Below are 18913 nucleotides of genomic sequence, written 5' to 3' on the forward strand. Positions count from 1 at the left end.
AGTCTATATGGAAAAATCTTAAAAAAGGAAGTCTTATCAGACATTAAAACACAAAAAAAGCCACATTTAAACAATTTTACACACACACGAAAACAATTTGACACTAGCACAAATGGAGATACACTAGACATAAAGACAAAAAACCCAGCACGGTGTAGGGGCATGCCTATAACCCCAGCACTTGAGAAGCTGAGGCAGGAGGAGCACCTTGAGTTTGAGGCCAGCCTGAGCTATATAGTGAGCTCAAGCCCAGCCTGAACTACATAACAAAACCTTGTTACAGAAGTTATCCCCCCTCAAAACAAAAACAAAATTAAAAAGCCAGAAATTAATCCCAAACATATACAGAAATTTAGTTTGTGGTAAAGAAATAACTTTTATAGCAACATACAGAAGATGGATATAGTACATGACTTAAAACCAAAATGCAAGGTGATCAACAATGGGTACCATAATGCCTCTTGCTATCTTCAAAAGAATTGCCCATATCATCAGGTATAATAAAATTGAACAAAACAGTACAGAACAAAACCAATAAAAATGGAGACATTACAGGACTTCAAAAGAAGATAATCGCTAAACCAGAATGGGTATCATAGTGAATCTTATTGTCTTCAAAGAAGTTGTCTAAACCCTTAGACTTGATACTACTGAACAAAACAGAATAGAGTAAAATCAGTCAAAACAAGACAGTGAAAGCAATACAGGGCTTCAAAATCAAGTTAATAGGAAATCAAAAATGGTTACCATAATATATTCTGCAATCTTTGGAATAGCTGTCCATGCCATCAAATCTAATACAAGAAGACAAACTGGAACAGAATAAAACCAAACTAAACAAAATGATGAAAACAATATGGGTTTCAAATCACGATAAAAGATTAACAATGGCCACTGCCTTCCATTTTTAGACAATTCCTCCCCTTTCACTTTCACAGGGTGCATTGTACATTTTGCATCCCACTAACTCCTTTAGTTTTTAGATTCCGGAGGCAGCCCACTATTGACGTAAGTGATTCTGAACCTTTTTATCCCTGAGCACGATCTCAAATGGTATAAGCCTCAAGATTTTTTTTTCTTTATAGCTGAGTAGTTTTCTATTGTATAAAGTGTTGTGGCTTTCTAGCCAATCTACAGCTGATGGACAAGCTACCCCCACTTTTATTTGGTTCCCAGTCACAAGCTGTTGCTTCAGTCTATAAATCCTCTTTTGGGTTAATTGTATTTCTTATATAGAGCATATTGACAGATCCTATCTCCTGATCCACTCTGCCTATGTTTCTTTTTATTGGTGAATCCAGGCCACTCATACTAGTGGTTATAGCCAACCTTCTCTGCCTCATCTCTGCCATGTTATTTTTCTACCACTGGTTGTCTACTTTTCCCCTTCATTCCACTGTCTGCCCCATTCAGTAAGCCACCTCTGCCACTGTTCCTGAAACCATGGTCTTTTTTCTTTCTCTAGAATATCCTTCAGTATTTTTTGAGGGGTTGGTTTGATGGTCATGAACTCTTCCAGTTTCTCTGTCACATGGAAGTATCTTGTTTCTCCATTAATTTTGATAGTTTTGTAGGATACATCAATTGGGTTGGAGGTTATTTTCTTTCAGGACTTAGCATACTTCACTCCAAGCTCTTCTTGATTTGATGGCTTGTGTCAAGAAGTGTGCCATGATTCTGATGGGCTTTCCTTTATAGGTGAACAGTTTCTTTTCTCTGACAGCTTTTTTTTTTTTTTTTTGGTCTTTTTCGTTTTTATTGGTACCAGGGATCAAACTCACAACTGCCTGCTTGCAAGACAGGCGCTTATGCTGCTGAGCTAAATCCCCAGCCCCTCTCTGACAGCTTTTAATATTATGTTCTTGTGTTGAGTTTTTGGGATCTTGAATATTATATGTCTGGGTATAGATCTATTTTGGTTACAACTGGCTGGAGTTCTGCATGCCTCATATATCTGAGTATCATTTCCTTTTCTTATGCTTGGAAAATTGTCTTTAATTATTTCTGTAAATAGCCTTTGTATTTCATTTGTATTTACCCCTGCTTCTTCATTCACTTTTTTTATTCCTAAATTATAGATCCTCTTGTCATCTTCTAGCTTTTGTATTGTTACTTCCTGGTTTCTTGTTACTTTTAAGAGATCTCTGCTCTCTTAATGATGATCGCAAGCTGCAAACTTGTCTTCAAGGTTTGACAGTCTATCTTTAGTTTCTTTCAAGCAATTCTGCCAGCTTTCAATGGAGCTTTTAATTTCTTGGTCATCTCTCTGAATCTGTTTCATGTGCTCTAAATTTTTAAAATATTCTTCTTTGTCTTCTTTACAGGTACTTAGCATTTCTTTTATGTTTCTCGTATCTTCTTTTACCTGTAATAGTATTTCAGTTCTAAGTTCTTTTATAGCTTCATGGAGTTCTTTCTTTATTTCAAAAACTGCAAATGTGCAACTCTCCATCTCTTCTGTGTTTATATCTCCTGGACCAGTACTGCTTGGGTTGAAGGCCAGACACTGCCTTTTGCTTTTTCCTCGTCATGTTCCTGGTTTCTTCCGGACAAGTGGGTATGGGGTCCCCAGCACTTCCTGTATTGGTTATAATTACTCTGAAGTGTGTTGCCCAAGTATTTCTGCTATTTGCTACTTTCTCCAGTCTGCTTGTGGCTACTGGAGTATAAGCAGGGGCAGGGCAGGCTGGTCCCTCCCTTCAGAGCTGGTTAATCACAGGGAGTCTTCACCACCTTAGTGTGCACTGGATGGGTGGGGTTGGTTAGGGATAGCTTTAGGGGAACCTCAGCAGTGGCTACTGGACCATGCAGAGAGGTGGGACTCAGTCTAAGCAATTTCTACAAGTCTGCTCCAAGCTGGGAGTGGCTGAATGAAGTCGGCTGCAGTTCTGTCTCTAGACTTACCCTGCCCAACTCCAAAATGGTGCCCAGCCAATTGCCCACTCCCAAGGGAGAACTGAGCCCCCCCGCCCCAGCCAGTGCAGTTCTCTGGTCTGCTGCTCCCCTCCGCTATTCGCATTTCCCGTCAAGGCCTTATGGCTTGCTAGCCACCAGCTTCACTGTGCCCATGTGTGTCTGGGTCCCAACAGCGCGTCTGGCACAGTGGTTCTGGCTCTGGTGAAAGCGCTGCTATGTGGCACCTTCTGTTTAAAGTTTTTCTTTTGTTCTTTTTTTTTTTTTTTCAGTTCTCTCAGTAGGCTTCAATTCTCACTTCAGTTTCTCCCTGGGTTGAGGGGACCCACTTCTTTTCTTCTTGTCTTCCCCAGAGTACTATATTCCAACATCTGGACTGTTTCTCTGAGAGGCTATTTACTCTGCTGCTTACTGTTCCACCATGTTCCCAGATTCCCAGAGAGAATTCTAAAACCATGTAAATTTTAGACTAGGGAACTACATCTTTCTGAGGATGACAAACTCAAGAAATGACAAAAGGCACCAGGCATGGTAGCACATACCTGTAATCCCAGCACTCAGGAGACTGAGGTAAGGGAATCACTATGAGTTTATGGCCAGCCTGCATTACACAGTTGAGTTCGAAGTCAGCTTGAAATATAGAACAAGACCTTGTCTCAAAAACCAAACCAAACCAAAACACAGTTTATGGCCAGTCTGCATTACACAGTTGACTATAGAACAAGACGTTGTCTCAAAACCAAACCAAACCAAATCACATACACACAAATTCTAAAAATGACAAAAAGCAAAGAAAGTCATACTCTTACAATTTTTAAAAATTATACATGCTGGGCTGGGGATTTAGCTCAGCAGCACAGGCACTTGCCTGGCAAATATGCTGTCATGAATTGAATCCCTGGTACCAAAAAAACCCCAAGAAATAAAAAACAAAAATCATGCATGTTAAAAATAAAGAAGTGAAGGTGAAAAAACCCTATGACAATTATAGTGTATATAAACGATCAAAGAAAGGTCTAATATTCCTAATATATACAAAAGTCCTATAAATTAGTAAAAACATGAGTAACGAAAATGGGAAAAACTTTACAGAAGAGGAAATTGTTTCTAAGCACATAAAAATATTTCAATCTCACTCAGAGATGTAATATCACTAAAATGAGTTTCTATATGTATTACATTTCAGATTAGAAAATATGGATGTTTGTTTCATTATACATTAAGTTGGCCAGCCTTTGGAAAAGTCGGGACTCTATTGGCTGAAAAGTATAAAAGCAGTATACTTTCTTTGGGACAATAATTTGGTATGATTTTTTTTTTAATTTGGTACGATTTTAAAAACTTTAAATGTGTATAGCTTATGATCTTGCAATTTCACATGTTAGGCATCTGTCCTAGAAAAATACTTGCAAAAATATTCAAACATGCTTGGTTATGTTCATTGTGGCATTGCTGTAACTGTAAAAATTTAGAATTTAAGTGTCCTGAAATGGAAGAACTTATAAATAAACTGCAATGCCATAATACCACAGTAAAATATATTTAATTCTATTCTATCTTAATCTATCAATGTGGCCAGATCTCTAAAAAGAGGTTTTTGAGAGAAAAAATAAAAATAGTATGATGCATGGCAGTTCCATAAAAAAATGATACTAAGGGAGGCTGAGGCAGGAGGAATGCCAGTGAGTTTAAGGCCAGCTGAGATTGGCCTTAAACATAGTGAGTTCAAAGCCAACCTCAACTACATAGCAAGAGCATGTTGTAAAAAACAAAAACTCCAAAATTATATATTACATATATTTAAAAAAGAAAAAATATGTATCAAATACTGTTATATGTTGCTTGTGTGTGTGTGTGTGTGTATATACATATATATATATATATATATATATATATATATATATATAAAAATTTAAAATTATTATTACTGAGACAGGGTCTCACTATGTAGTGCAGCCTGACCTTGAACTTGCTTATGTACCCCAGACAGGCCTTAAACTCACGATAATCCTTCTGCCTCAACCCCCTGAGTGTTAGGATTATAAGTGTGTTCTACCACATCTGGCTAATTATAATTTAGAGGATAATTTAAAACTTATAGTGGGTACCACTGGATGAAGGAAGATTAGGAAGATGGTAAATTGAGGTCAAGTTAATTTTTCATTTTTTTGTTATAAATTTTTATTCTGGGAAAATTGTATACTTCAAGAAAAGTTATAAGGACAGTACAGATCCCATATGCCCTTCATCCAGTTTCCACTAACGTTAGTATTTTTCCTAACCATGGTGTATTTAGCAAAAGTGGTACAATATTATTAAAGACTTTTATTGGATTTCATCAGCTTTTTCATTAACATCTTTTTTCTGTTCCAGCATCCAATTTAGGATACTACACTGTAATCAGAAAATTAAATTTTTAGGGTCAGGGGATATAATAGCTCAGCAGCATGGCATCTGCCTGGCAATCATGAGGTCCTGAGTTCAATTTCCAGTATCCCCCACCCCCAAAAATTAAATTTTTAATGAAAAAACACTGTATGAAAAGCATGAGGTCGTGAGTTCAATCCCTGGTACAAAAAAAAGCACGAATAACAACCAAGCAGCCAGGCATGGTGACTCTGCCTACAATGCCAGCACTCAAGAAGCTGAGGCAGGATGACTGGAATGAGCTAAAGGCCAGCCTGGACTACATAGTGAGTTGAAGGCCAGCCTGAATTATACAGCAAGACCCTGTCTCAAAAAGAAAAAGCAAATAAAGTTGTTTTTTTTTTTTTTGTCTTTTAGAGACAAGGTTTCACTGTGTAGTTCTGGTTGGCCATGCCCTCACTTTGCAATCCAGGCAGGCTTCCAATTAGCACCAATCCTCCTGCTTAGCCTCCCAAGTGATGAAATTACAGGTGTGTACCACCACATCCAGCCATCCTTAAAATATTTTTTAATACAAAAAATGTAACCATTTTTTTCTAGGCAATGAACCAGATTTTTAAATAGAATACTGATAACTCACTAGATATATACCTAAAGAAATAAATATATCTATTGCCCAATATATATCTATATCCAATGGTATGTAACAAAACTATCTTGAATAGTCAGGTATGAGAATATAAACTGTTTATTGGAATGTTAATTATTACAACAAGATTATTTGATAGCATTTTTTATATTTTAAATGTAAATATCCTAGTTGTAGCAATTACCCTAAGGTTTATTTAACGAATGAAAACTAGAAAATGACTGCTACTAGGTGTAAGATTTATAGGGTAATAAAAATGTTCTAAAATTGTGGACATGATTGTACAACCTTGCACAAATTAAGAACAATTAGGGGGCTTGGGAATTTAGCTCAGTGGCACAAGCACCTGCCCGGCAAGCGCGAGGTGGTGAGTTCAATCCCCAGTACTGGAAAAAAAAAAAAACAACAGTAAGAAGAACAATTACAGTGTACACTTTAAACAGATAAACTGTATGATATGTGAATTATACCCCAATAGACCAATTTAAAAAAACAAAAAGTAGGACTCTGGAGACAAGCTGCCTATCATTTTAGAATTAACCTTCACTGTCTAGCTTTGTGATGCGAGGAAGATACTTAAATTCACTGTGTTTGTTTTTTATCTCCAAAATGAAGAGCAATATAATAGTAATTTACTTCATGAGGACTGTTGGAAATTAAGTGATAGTAATACCTATGAAATACTTAGAATAAAACCTAGCACATAACTACTCAGTAAAAGTTAGTTTTAACAACTGTTCAGTACTGGATGTTGTTTTTTAAATAAACATACGGACAGGCTGGAGGAATGTAACCAGTGATAGAACACCTGTCTAGCATGTGTGCAAGGGTCCAGGTTTGCACCACAAAATACAGGCAGGTGCACAGGCAGGCAGACACAAGACAAAATCCAACAGATTCAGAGAATGTGATTAGAAATGCAATGAAACAAACCAAATCACATAAAAGAAGACTGAAAGAACTAGGGATGCTAAAGCTGGTCATGGTGGTACAGGCTTGTAATCCTAGCACTTGGGAGACTGAGGCAGGATAATGGCAGAGTTCAAGGACAGTCTAGACTACAAAGTGAGTTCAAGGCTAGCCTGAACTGCACAGTGAAAACCCAGTCTCAAAAAGACAAAACAAACAAAACAACAACAAAAAACAAATTCTAGTAAAGAGAAAATTGAGAGGATATATCTTTTCAGGTATTTGAAGAAGTCTCCTATCATATTTGTTAGATATTATATCATTTCTGTACTGATTCAAAGTAGAAAGGATTCCACCACACAATCCTGGAAGGAGAGATGTGCCTGGGAAAGAAGGCAGTGGATAAAAGTGACAAAGGGCGGTTTCATGTCATGAAGACCAAAATTTTCTGTGTGTCGTGAGTCATTCAGATTATCCTAGCAACTGGGCGTGGTGGTACACACCTGTAATCCCAGTACTTGGGAAGCTGAGGCAAGAGGATTGCTGACAGAGGCCAGCCTGGGCTACAAAGTAAGTTCAAGGTCAGGCTGAACTGCATAGTAAAACCTTGTTTTAAAAAGACAAAAAAAAAAAAAAAAAAAAAAAGACAATTCTAGCAACACAGTTCCTCCAAAGTATAACAGTATTACTATTAGCCTTTTCTTATGCTCATTCAGTCTTGTATGCAATATTTACTAAGCCCAGAAACAAATGCCATTTTCTTCTCTTCTTTTTTTTCTAGACAGGGTCTCCCTATGTAGTACAGGCTGGCCTTGAACTCCCTTATACATCGTAGGCTGACTCTGAACTCCTGGCCATCTTACTGCCTCCGCCTTCTGAGTGTTGAGAATTACAGGTGTGTGCCACCACACCCAGCATATTTTATTTTCAACAAGATAAATTTTTAAACTGTACTTTAGGTATGTATGTACATTTATTCTTGATATTTACTTAAAAAGTTTAAGATATATTTTGTTCATTCCACAGAATATAAATATATTTTACTGTTTAAAATTATCATAAAGGTATAGAAAATTTTGGAGGGCTGGAGATTTAAGCTCAGTGGCATAAGCGCCAGCCTGGCAAGCATGAGGTCGTGAATTCAATCCCTGGTACCACAAAAAAAAATTTTTTTTTTAGGTAGGACATGTTGATATGATGCCTTTATTTAATAAGAAAATCACCTCTATTATGAAAGGAAAACAATATTATATAAAAAATCAGACAGAAGAAAAAATATAATATTCTTAAAGTTCATATGTTCATATCCAATTTTATTTTGAGTCTTGTGCATCCACTATGATTTTTTTTAAAAAGGTCAAAAATAAAAAGGAGGAGGAGGGCGTAGAGCTCTTGCCTAGCATGTGTGAAGCCCTAGGTCTGCTCCTCAGCATCCCCCCAAAAATTAAAACTAAGAAGGGAAATCTGATTTTATGCTATGTTTCCTTCACTTGCATGAAGTTTTCAACATGCTTCCCAACACGTTAAACATTTTTTCTGCTTTGATTTCCATGCAAAACTCTAAATTATCTCCACATTTCTCAATCTATTTGCTTAATGTACGCTATCTTCATTCTTACAGAACAATGACTGGCTTTCCACTCTGGTTTAAAATCAACCAAAAAAACAAAACAAAACAAAAAACATGACACTTGCTAGGTAATTAAAATAGAAGCCAAGCAACAGTACTTATTTAAAGAAAGAACCTGTTATTCATAACAGAAAAAAATGCAAACTTCAACATGTTGAGTAACTGGTTACTTCTTTTCAAACAAAACACATACACATACCTGTGGAACCATTGCAACTCTCTGGTTTCTTTTAGGTGATTTCGTATTTATTTGTCTGTCATCTTCATCAGAAAAGAGTCGACTTCGTTTTGAATTTCTGAAAGGCTATGATAAAAATTTTTTTAAATGAAAAAAAGCAGAACATTTCTTATTTCTAGTCTAAAGTACAATTTTATATTTGGAAAGTACAACTAACTGGATTATCAGCAGTATGGAAGAAAAAGTGTGAGTAATATAACACACAAAGTAAAAAATAATCTTAGATTTGGGAAGTATTAAAACATAAATTTAAGGGGCTGGGGATTTAGCTCAGCGGCATAAACGCCTTCCTTGTAAGTGTGCGGTCGTGAGTTCGATCCCTGGTACCGATAAAAACGAAAAAGACAAAAAAAAAAAACACATAAATTTATACAATTTGTTTACAAATGAAGCCAATGGACAAGCTAAAACCAGAACATGGATCAGGAAGACAAGAAAATAAATTCTGAAAACTTCAGTTCAAATTATGCTGGTGAATGTCAACTAGATGTATCACACAAAGTCTAATACATAGGGCTGGGCTGGGACAAAGGCATTAAATTACTCCAGAAGAGGAAGTCTGAATGTATATGGTTAGTACTGTACTAGATCTGTCATCAAAATTGTCACCCAACTTTTCCTTTGTACATAAAAACACAATGTATATGCATATATAAATATATGAAAAAGATACTTTATAATGACCTTTTGAGCTTAAAAAATTTTAAGTAACCACTCAATGTGTTAAAGCTTGCATTTTTTTCTATTATGAGTAACAAGTTCTTTCTTTAAATAAAAGTATTATACACAATATACTCAAGAATCTATATAACATGATAAAGTTTATAGTCCACTCTACATTGAATGAACAGAGAGAAAGAACAGAAATCATACCCCAATAAGACCCATATCTTTTCCCAAATTTTTCTCCCACCAGTCAAGAGAAATCTTCATGAGGAAGTCACCTATGCTCACCACTATCCCACCAAGTCTTCAAGCCCACTTAGAAAGGAAATGGGTGCAGAGGAATATCAATTTATAGGCAGCACCCAACTGAGTCAAACTAGGACCTTGAAATTAAACCCACAGCCCCAACAGTCACTTTCCTTTTGCCTTCCCCCTTCTGTGACCATGGATAGCCAGGAAGAAGGAATGAGAATGATGGAACTGATGAGCAGGCCCCTCACATTCACCACGGCCAGCTGCCCAGCCACCATTACACTCTAGACCAGCGTCAGGCCTGTTTAATCACTGACCCCTAAAACTCCTGGCTACCTGACTCCAGGGAAGAAAGGTCTTAAAATCATTAGTCAGGCAACTATACATCATCTCTACTTCTCACTTCCAAATGCACTTATCTTTTACCTATGAGAGATTTAATACATGACCACTTATTTATATATTTTCTTGCAAAGACCAGAGTCACATAAAACTTTTTTGCCATACCAAATAAAAGCATGGCTCAAGAGGGCTGGGGGTGTAGCTCCGGCATAAGTGCCTGTTTGGCAAACACAAGGTCGGGAGTTTGATCCCTGGCACCAAAAAAAAAAAAAAGTGTTACTTTAAAAGAAAAAAAAAAAAAAAAGTATGGCTCAGGGTTGTTTCTTATATTTAAAAAAACTATGATTATTTAACAAATGTGTAATGATTACTAGATTACAATGGCTATAGATAAATGATCTAAATACTATCAAATGTTATTCCAATTATACTTGACTCAAATGTTTGTAGTTGAGACAAACCTTGGAAATTTTTTACTATACTACAAGAACTTAAGTATGACAATAGAACAATTTAGCTATAATTACTGTAAAATTCTTACCATTTCTACAGCAGGGCTTATATTTCTCCCTTTCCACACAGGTGTTTTCTGTAAAGAACTGTACTTTTCATTCCATGTATTAGATAAGCTTCCCTCTGTAATGAATAATTAATACTAATAAAATTTAAATTCATTAATGCTAATAAAATTTTAATAAAAATTTAATTCATAGTTTTATACTATGAACAGTATCTCATAGCAATGTATTCAAAATATATACCAATGTAGAAAAAATACACTGATATGATAATTCTAGTTTATTACAGATGAAAAATCTTATTTGTGTTTTCCTAAGTCTTTTAATAATCTGATAAGGTCATACACTTTGAAAGCATTACATTTCTATACTGAGCTGGGCATTACGGCGTATCCCTGTAATCCCTGCCCTTGGTAGGCTGAGGTAGGAGGATCCCTGTGAGTTTGAGCTGAACTACATGGCGAGACCCTATCTCAAAATACAAAACCACACACATAAAAAGAATTCTATGCTGAAACATACAGCTTCTTTTCCACATGTTTTTTGGTTTTTGATAAATTCTCCTATTCTAATTACCATAAACCATCACATACTGAAAGTGGAGCGATGAAAAATAGATCTCCTTTTAATACTGAATTTAGAGCATATTTATGAATATTTTCTTACTTCTATATATGAAACCCTTGATTTATGAAAATGAAACTAGTATGGTATTTCTGTTTTCTTAATTTAAAAAATGTCAGGGCTGGGATTTAGCTCAGCGGCATAAGTGCCTGTCTTACAAGTGTGTGGTCCTGGGTTCGATCCCCAGTACTGATAAAAAAGAAAAAGACAAAAAAAAAAAGTCTTTGGAGTTGTGCACAACCAGGAAAAATTCAATCTAGTAACTGATGAGCCATTATGAAAATAAAGTAGTTTAATTTTTTGTAAAAAATATAAATGTTTATATATAGAGAGAGAAAATCTGTTATGAGTATATATAGGATTTTTGGGTTTTTTCTAGCTGTTTTCTAGCATTTTCTGTAAGAAATTTATATCAGTTGCATAATTTTTATTTTTTATTTTTTTGGTACCAGAGATTGAACTCATGGCCTCACGTTTGCCAAGCAGGCACCTACGCTGCTGAGTTAAACCGCTGGCCCAGTTGTATAATTTTTAAAAAAGAAAAATGATTAATGGCATAGGTCAGCGGTAGAGTATTAGCCTGGCACTTATGCCAGTAGCACTTATGCCTAGCTACCTATGAGGCTGAGGAGTGGAAACCCATCTCAACAAAAAAGAAAGAAAATGAAAAAGAGAAACAAGTTTAGTATTGAAAGAAAAAACAATACTTTTTCAGGAGTGTATTTTAAGAAGCATAAAAGAGGTAGAGAAGAGGGGTGTAGCATAGTGAAGAATGTGTACACAAGGCCCTGGGTTGAATCCCTTACTGGAAAAAAGGAGGTGGGATGGCGCTGATGCATCCAGCAAACACTGAGGCACTCTACAAGACAAGGACTTCATTCGGCAAATCACCAATCCAAAGCACAAAACAGCAGCTTTAATGACTAAATACTAATGAACTTTTAGAGAATATTTTATTTTGATTTCCAATTTATTTACTCAGTAGAAAATCAAGAAGTAAAATTGAGAAGCCTAACACAGAAGTGCCAAAACCCTTTTTGTGTTGTTTTTGTTTTTTTGAGACACTAGCTAGCTATGTTCAGGTTGTCCTCAAACTCATTATGTAGCCCAGACAGGTCTCACCATCTCACTATAATCCTCCTGCCTCAGCCTCTCTGGTTTTGGAATTACAGGCGAAAGCCATTATATCTCACTTCTGAAATAAAATGTGTAAGAAGATTTAGGGATGTAGCTCAGTGGTAGAGCAATTTGCCTAGTATACAGGAGATCTATGTTCAATTCCCATACAATAAAAAAGACATAAAATTTAAAGTACTATATAAAAATGGTTAGTCTATTAGTGCCTATCAAAAGAAAGAGCAAGATCAAAGGACAAATCTTGGGAAAGATAAGAGCACTATTCTTATTTTAAGGTTCTTGCACTATTACTTAGAAGGCAAGATTCTTAAAAATACAGCTTAGGGCAAGTTTAACAAATGCTATGAAAAAAATGCTATGAATACAAATAAGATTTTCCTCAAATAGTTAGAAAGTTCTTCTTTAGCCAGTAACTTTAGGAAATTTTTTTTCTTAACTTTTAACTGAAGACCAATTTCTCTAAAAGGATTATGAACTTAAAATTATTAACTAAAATCAATACTTTAAAGTGGTAATGAACCATAACAGAATAAAAAGAAAAACATACCAAATTAATTTTATGAATTAACTTTCTAGTTTGACATACCAAAAACATAATTCTCACCTTTTAAACTGACGAGAGCTTTTGCTGAAGAGCCTACAATTAAAGATAAAACAAGTCAATAATTATTTCATAATGAAAATGAGAGAAAAATAATCGGTTTTGGGATTAAAGTGATCAATTTACATTTGAGCAAGCCTGAGTTTGAAGCGACAGTGAGATGTATACTCAGAAATAACTAGTAAACAATTCAAACAGTAGACCAAAACTCAAATAGACTAAGGAAGAACGAAGAGAGATTTTCAGGAGTCCCTTTGAAGTTTTGAAAGTTGCAAACCATTTTGCGAGAAAATGATGTAGTAAAGGAAGACAAAGCAAAAGTGGGGACAGGTATAATTTTGAACCTCATTCCAAGTACTATAGTACTAGAAAAAATGAAAAAGAGAACTGACGTTTATTGAGACAAAGATCAGAGGAGGAAATGAAGTGGAGAAAACAGAAAATGGAAATGATCCAGGGATTGCCATAGTAGGCAACTCCCCTGCAAGCAAGAATGCAAGTATAAATACTGTATTTAAGGGTCAAAGCTGGAATAAAGAGCTCAAGACAGCCATGAGGAACTGGTATAAATCGGAGGGACTCACTAGGTAAAACAAACTTTAGTGTATATTAGAATAACATAAGAAGTTCCTCACACACATGGAATCTGCATTATTGCTCAGCACTATTGCACACTTGTATAATCTCAGCCCTTCAGAGGTGGAGGCAGGAGAATCACCACATGTTCGAGGCAGCTTGGGCTACCTAGTGAGTTCAAGACTAGCCTAAATTGCACAATGAGACCTCGTTTCAAAAAACCAAAACAATAATAATAGTACGGGCTGGCTTTGAACTCATTAATCCTCCGGCCTCAATCTCCTGAGAGTTGAGATTATAGGCAACCACACCCAGCATTATTAGCAAAGCTCTTCAACTCTTGAGAAACATCAAGCTACAGGTTTTGTATGAATAAAAGGAAGAATCTATGGGGTAGTAGTAGAATCAATAGAAAAAAAATGGTTTTTTTCCTCTCTCTCTCTCTTTTTTTTTTTTTTTTAAAGTTTTTGAAGTTTAGTGAACGAAGGCAGTAAAATCATGGGCAAGAGATATTAGGAGAATTATGCCATAAAATCTTGCTTAAAAAACCTCAAATAAAACAATACAACTGGGAAGTGGCAATATAGGTCCAAGTTGCTATTAAGAGAAATGTAATTCATTTAAGGAAACACACACACAAAAAAAGAGACACACACTATTCACTGACACAGTGACCCTGTCTTAAGCACTGACTACAAGACAATCAAAATGCAGCAATATATGAGGTGCTCATGATTAGCTATTCTGGAAGGTAATAGCCAGTAAGGATCTGAAAGAAGAGATTAGGTCACAAAGAAATCCACTCATGTTCCATGCAGCAGGAAACATATTTTGGGGATTCCAACCTGTCATTTTTAACTTTTTTTTTTTAAAGGCAGTACTGCTAGTGGTTCTATCTAGATTGAGACTTAGCTGTGTTTGAATCTTGGGTCTGTCACTTTCTTAGCCTTTCTCAAATTACTGACCCTCTCCATGCTTCCATTTCTTTGTGTGTAAAATAGTAAGTAAAAGTGTGTAACAGTACACACAGTACTTAGGTAATCTTCATTCAGTGATTAATGTTCGTATTAACTGTGATCAACCAAAAACTAGTAGGTTAAGAGCATAATTTTACAGGCAGATGAATATGACTAGTCTCCTGCTTGAACTAGGAATGCTCGTTTATTCACTCAACCAGGATTCACTGAATGCTTGCCACAAACACTTCTGGGGGCCAAACTAACCCCAAGGAATGAGACAGATATAGTCTCTGCTCACAGGGAATTTACATTCTGTAAGAGACACACAATAGGGGCTGGGGATTTAGCTTAGCGGCATAAGTGCCTGCCTTGCAAGCAGGCAGTCGTGAGTTTGATCCCCGGTACCGATAAAAACGAAAAAGACAAAAAAAGAGAAATACACAACAAGCACATAAAATAATAATTACAGCTCATTCAGTTTTTGCTCTAAAGGAAATGAACTGGGTGACATTTGTGTATGGGGGAGTCTAGTTTACATAGGATAGTTTTTTCAGAGGGGTAACATCTGAAAATAACTGTGAGAGTAGGTCAAAGCATGACGCTTGGACAAACAAAAGAGTACGGAAAAAACCCTGAGAAACTAGTTTAGAATATTCAAGGGGGTAGGATGGGGTTGTATTTGCCATGAAGGAGGAAAAGGTGATAAAAGGCCAGAGAAATAAGCCAGATGTTATCATGACATGGAGCTGGGAAGACAAGCAGAAAAAAGAAACACTGCGTGCTCTGGTGGGGTTACCAACCAAGTAATCACATAAATGGGAAACTGCAAGTGTGACAGCCGCAACACAGAAGTTACACAGTGCTAGGAAAGATTAAAGAACACATAACTAAGTCAGGGAGAATGAGTAACTCTGAAGAGACTTAAAACAAGAACTAAAAGCTAAGTAGAAGTTAACTGGAAATAGAGGAATAAAGAGCATTCCAGTTAGAGAACAGCATCTGCAAAAGCTCTGCAGAAAAGGGAGACTGCTGAATACAAGGGAGCAGAAAATGTGATTTAGCTCAAAGGGACAGAATTCGAGGAGAGTAGTACAAGGGAAGCTGGAGAGGCAGGTACTGTAGATGGTTTTAAACAGGAGGACAGGCGAATATTTTCAAAGGATTGCTTTGGCCTGTGTGAGGGTTGGATTAATAAGAAACAGAGTGATTCCTGTAGACAAAGAGACAGTGACAAGTTGGGCTAGGTGATGGTAAAAGTAGGTGAAACTGAGAAGACTTACTTGATAAAGGCTTAAACAAGAGAAGTAAAAGAGAAAAGCTTCAAAGATAGGGTTTCTGTTCTGCCAGCTGAATACACAGTGAAATGTTCAGAAGACAGGAACCCCTGGACAGGATTATGAGGTAGATTTTGAGCTCTAAAGTTTGATGGGCCTCTGAAGCAACTAAGAGAAGATATGAAATAGCAAGAGAGCTCAAGGGACAGATCCAAATCTAATGATAGCTTTGGTCTTCTCATACATAAAATCAAGGACTTGCATCAATTAAAACTACAGATTAAATGAGCAAATATATATAAACATGCTTTACACGGCACTGATTCACAGTAAGTACTTGATTAATATTTTATTACTGATAAATGTTATAGTGTCTATTAGCAAGTATATTAGCTACTCGATCCCTTGCCTAAACTTGGCAAAAAACATATTTCTATTTCCAGTATCAAACTGAAATCATTTTTCCTTTTCAAGATCCTGTTCCATTTTAGTATGTCTGTTGTTCTACTCAATCCCATATAAATCAAGTTAAGTATATTTGATTTGTGGCACTGTGTTACACATCAGGTATGGCAACCCTGCTTTCCACAAAGCAGTAGTCTAGCTAAACAAGATATACCACACAAACACACACAAGCCCCCTCCCCAAAACCAATGTACCAGAGCTGTGATGTTAGTCCCTTGGCTCTGTTGCTTTTAAGCTTATGGCAAGGCAGAAATATGACAAAAGGCCATGGCGGTAGAAAGCTACTCACCTCACCTCAGTAGCCAAGGGGAGAGAAGGCCAGGGTAAGAGAGGGGCAGAGGCCTGGGTAATGCCAAGACCCATTCCCTTCAGCTAGACTCCACCTCTTATTTCCAGCACCTCCCAATGATGCCATCAAATTGTGACCCTATTAGTGGACCAATTTACTGATGAAGGAGGACCCCTCATTATCTAAATGTTTCCCAAATTCCATTAGCAACCAACCCCTTCTATACAATAAGCCTTTGTGGGGGGGGGGCATACACATTAAAACCGCAGCAGAGGTCACACAGTAATATAAATGACTAGATTAACATATGCTGAGCTTATGATTCATATTTGAACCTTGGTATAAATCCCAAGTCTCTGCAAGGAACCAAAATAAGGAAAATGTTTTCAGATGACAACACGTTGTACTTACTGGGCCCACAACTATTTATAAGCATCTTACAATCCATTGTATTTTCCATATGAGAAACAATACTTCATGGAAGGTCTACAGCTATGTCTTATCAAACACAGTAGCCACCATTTAAATTAAGAAGAAATTGAAAGTTCAGCTCCTCAGTCAGTCTAGGGATTTGAAGTGTTTCATGGCCTCTTACAGCTGTGGTACCCTCTCAGGCACTGCTAACGAGAACATTTCCATCAGTGATAATGTTTTCTTGGGGGGATTTAGCATTGGTTTAGATCAAATTTAAAACACAAAAATTTTTAATATAACTTTTCATGAGTTTGGCAACTTGCTAACTTCATAACACATTGAGAATATATGGCCATACAAAGCAAGCAACATTGGTAGTATCTTCAGTGCTCATTTTTAAAGTTTATGTTTTGCATGCAGATATGCTTTTAGCAACTGAGTCTTCTGTTGTTATACTAAAATTCTAGCCAAGTGATGTACTTTATAAACCAAACAGGGAGGGTGGTAAAATAAAATATCTGCTTTTTAAAATGTGATTTATGTAATACTGAAAATTACAAAATTAAGTTCCACTGTCCTTGAGATACAGAATTGGTGCTTTTCTTGACTCCACACAACTGAACCTCAGGTGAGGGTGAGCCGGTCCAGGAGTAGATGTCAGCTGGAGCAGGGCGCATATTTACGCGGAAAGACACCCGTGGCTCCCAGGACGCATCCACGCAGCGGAGGGTCAGTGGGCGGGGGCCACCCTAGCCCTGGTGTGCGGTCCGGCTAGTCTCCGGAAAGGCGGCCGGCCACCTGTGGTCCCAGGGGAAGGGGCCAGCCCTCCGACACGCAGACGCTTCTAGGGTGCAGAACGCCCTTTTCCGGAGCAGGCGCTGTCACGGGAACGACCAGGAGCTGGGCAGGAAGGTGCGGCCGTGGCCGGCCGGTACCCGCCGAGCCTCCCGGCCCCCGGACGGGCGCGTTACATAACCTGCGGCGTTGCCCGCGTCCCGGGGCCGCTCTCTCCCACCTCCGCCGCGGGCTGGGGTCGTGCCAGGGGAGCAGCCGCCGCCTCCGCCCGGCACTGGCCGGACTCCTGGGCTTTCGGTTTCCGGCCATGGCGTTCACACAACCCCAGAAACCAACACACAGACACCATAACAAAGGCAGCGACGCGGCGGCAAGACCAGCTTAGGAGGACTAGGGGACCGCGGTGGGGCTGGCAGGCGGCACACCGGCTAGGGAGAGGGCACAGCCGCCCGTCCCAACCCTGACGCCAGCGGAGCAGGTGGCCAGCGGGAAGCGGGGGGTGCTTGGAGGTGCTACTCACTCTCGTCAGGCAACTGGTCGAGCTCCGCCATCTTGAACGAGCCGCGCCGCTTTTTCAAAGGCTGGCCGCCGCGGTGCATTGTGGGGCGGAGACTGTCTTTGCGAGGGAGGTTCGAATGCGGAGCTCGCGGACCGCGGCGCCGTGCTGCTCCCGCCCAGCGCGCCGGCCCCGCCCCACCCCGCCCGTGCATCTGCCGGGAGGAGCCGCCCTGCGGGCCCGCCGGCCTGGCCGGAGCCGGCCGCTGGCCGGAGGAGTCCGAGCGCGGGCCGGGAGGCGACGCCCGCCTTCCCCGCCGCTCGCTCCCTGTGCGTGGCGCGCCTCGCGCTGCCGCTGCGGGCATTGCGGGCTGCGAGTTCCTTGGCAGACCTGGTCGAGGCCCAGGCCAGCAGGGCTCGGGCGGCGGGCTGCCGCGGGCCGGCGCGGAGAGACGCTCGGCCCTGCCGCGCAGACCCGAGAGGGCGGGCCACGCTGCGCCTTTCGGGCGCCAGCCGCGGCGTGAGCCCGCGCGCGGGTCTGAGTCAGGGTCTCGGCAGCCGCTCTCCACTGGGGACGCCTACGCTCTCCACTGAGGAGCCGGGCGCCGGGAGTCCAGAGAGACCGCGAAGTTGGCCGTGGATGGGAGAGACGCCAGGAAGCTTCGCGGGGACACAAAGAGCCGGGTGTGGGTGGCGACGCGTCAAGGTGATCAGGTACCAGATCCAGTGGGACGAGGACACGGTTTGCGGGTTGGCCTTCTGTTGAAAGAAGCCCAAACAAAAATTTCACATTTCTTGT

At 39.0% G+C, this 18913-nt stretch overlaps 1 protein-coding gene across 4 annotated transcripts in view; it reads right to left on the reverse strand.

The window, feature by feature from the left end:
- The window catches only part of Lin9 (lin-9 DREAM MuvB core complex component), a 64258-nt gene extending 45964 nt beyond the window's left edge, over window positions 1-18294 (reverse strand). Inside the window, exons 1-4 of one of the 4 annotated variants that reach the window (XM_003462363.5) lie at window positions 18140-18294; window positions 12850-12882; window positions 10508-10602; window positions 8668-8772 (exon numbers count right to left, since the gene is read on the reverse strand). In XM_003462363.5, the coding sequence (XP_003462411.1) occupies window positions 8668-8772; window positions 10508-10602; window positions 12850-12882; window positions 18140-18218 (312 nt within the window). In that variant the 5' untranslated portion in view covers window positions 18219-18294. Of the gene's footprint in view, window positions 1-747; window positions 813-3455; window positions 3544-8667; window positions 8773-10507; window positions 10603-12849; window positions 12883-18139 lie in introns of those variants that run through there. The other 3 variants (XM_013143535.3, XM_063239412.1, XM_063239413.1) reach the window with 3 other exon arrangements.
- Between the last annotated feature and the right edge of the window lie 619 nt (window positions 18295-18913).

Source organism: Cavia porcellus, unplaced genomic scaffold, assembly GCF_034190915.1.
Source record: "Cavia porcellus strain 051 isolate PalLab524CR breed Dunkin Hartley unplaced genomic scaffold, mCavPor4.1 scaffold_28, whole genome shotgun sequence".
NCBI lineage: Eukaryota > Metazoa > Chordata > Mammalia > Rodentia > Caviidae > Cavia > Cavia porcellus.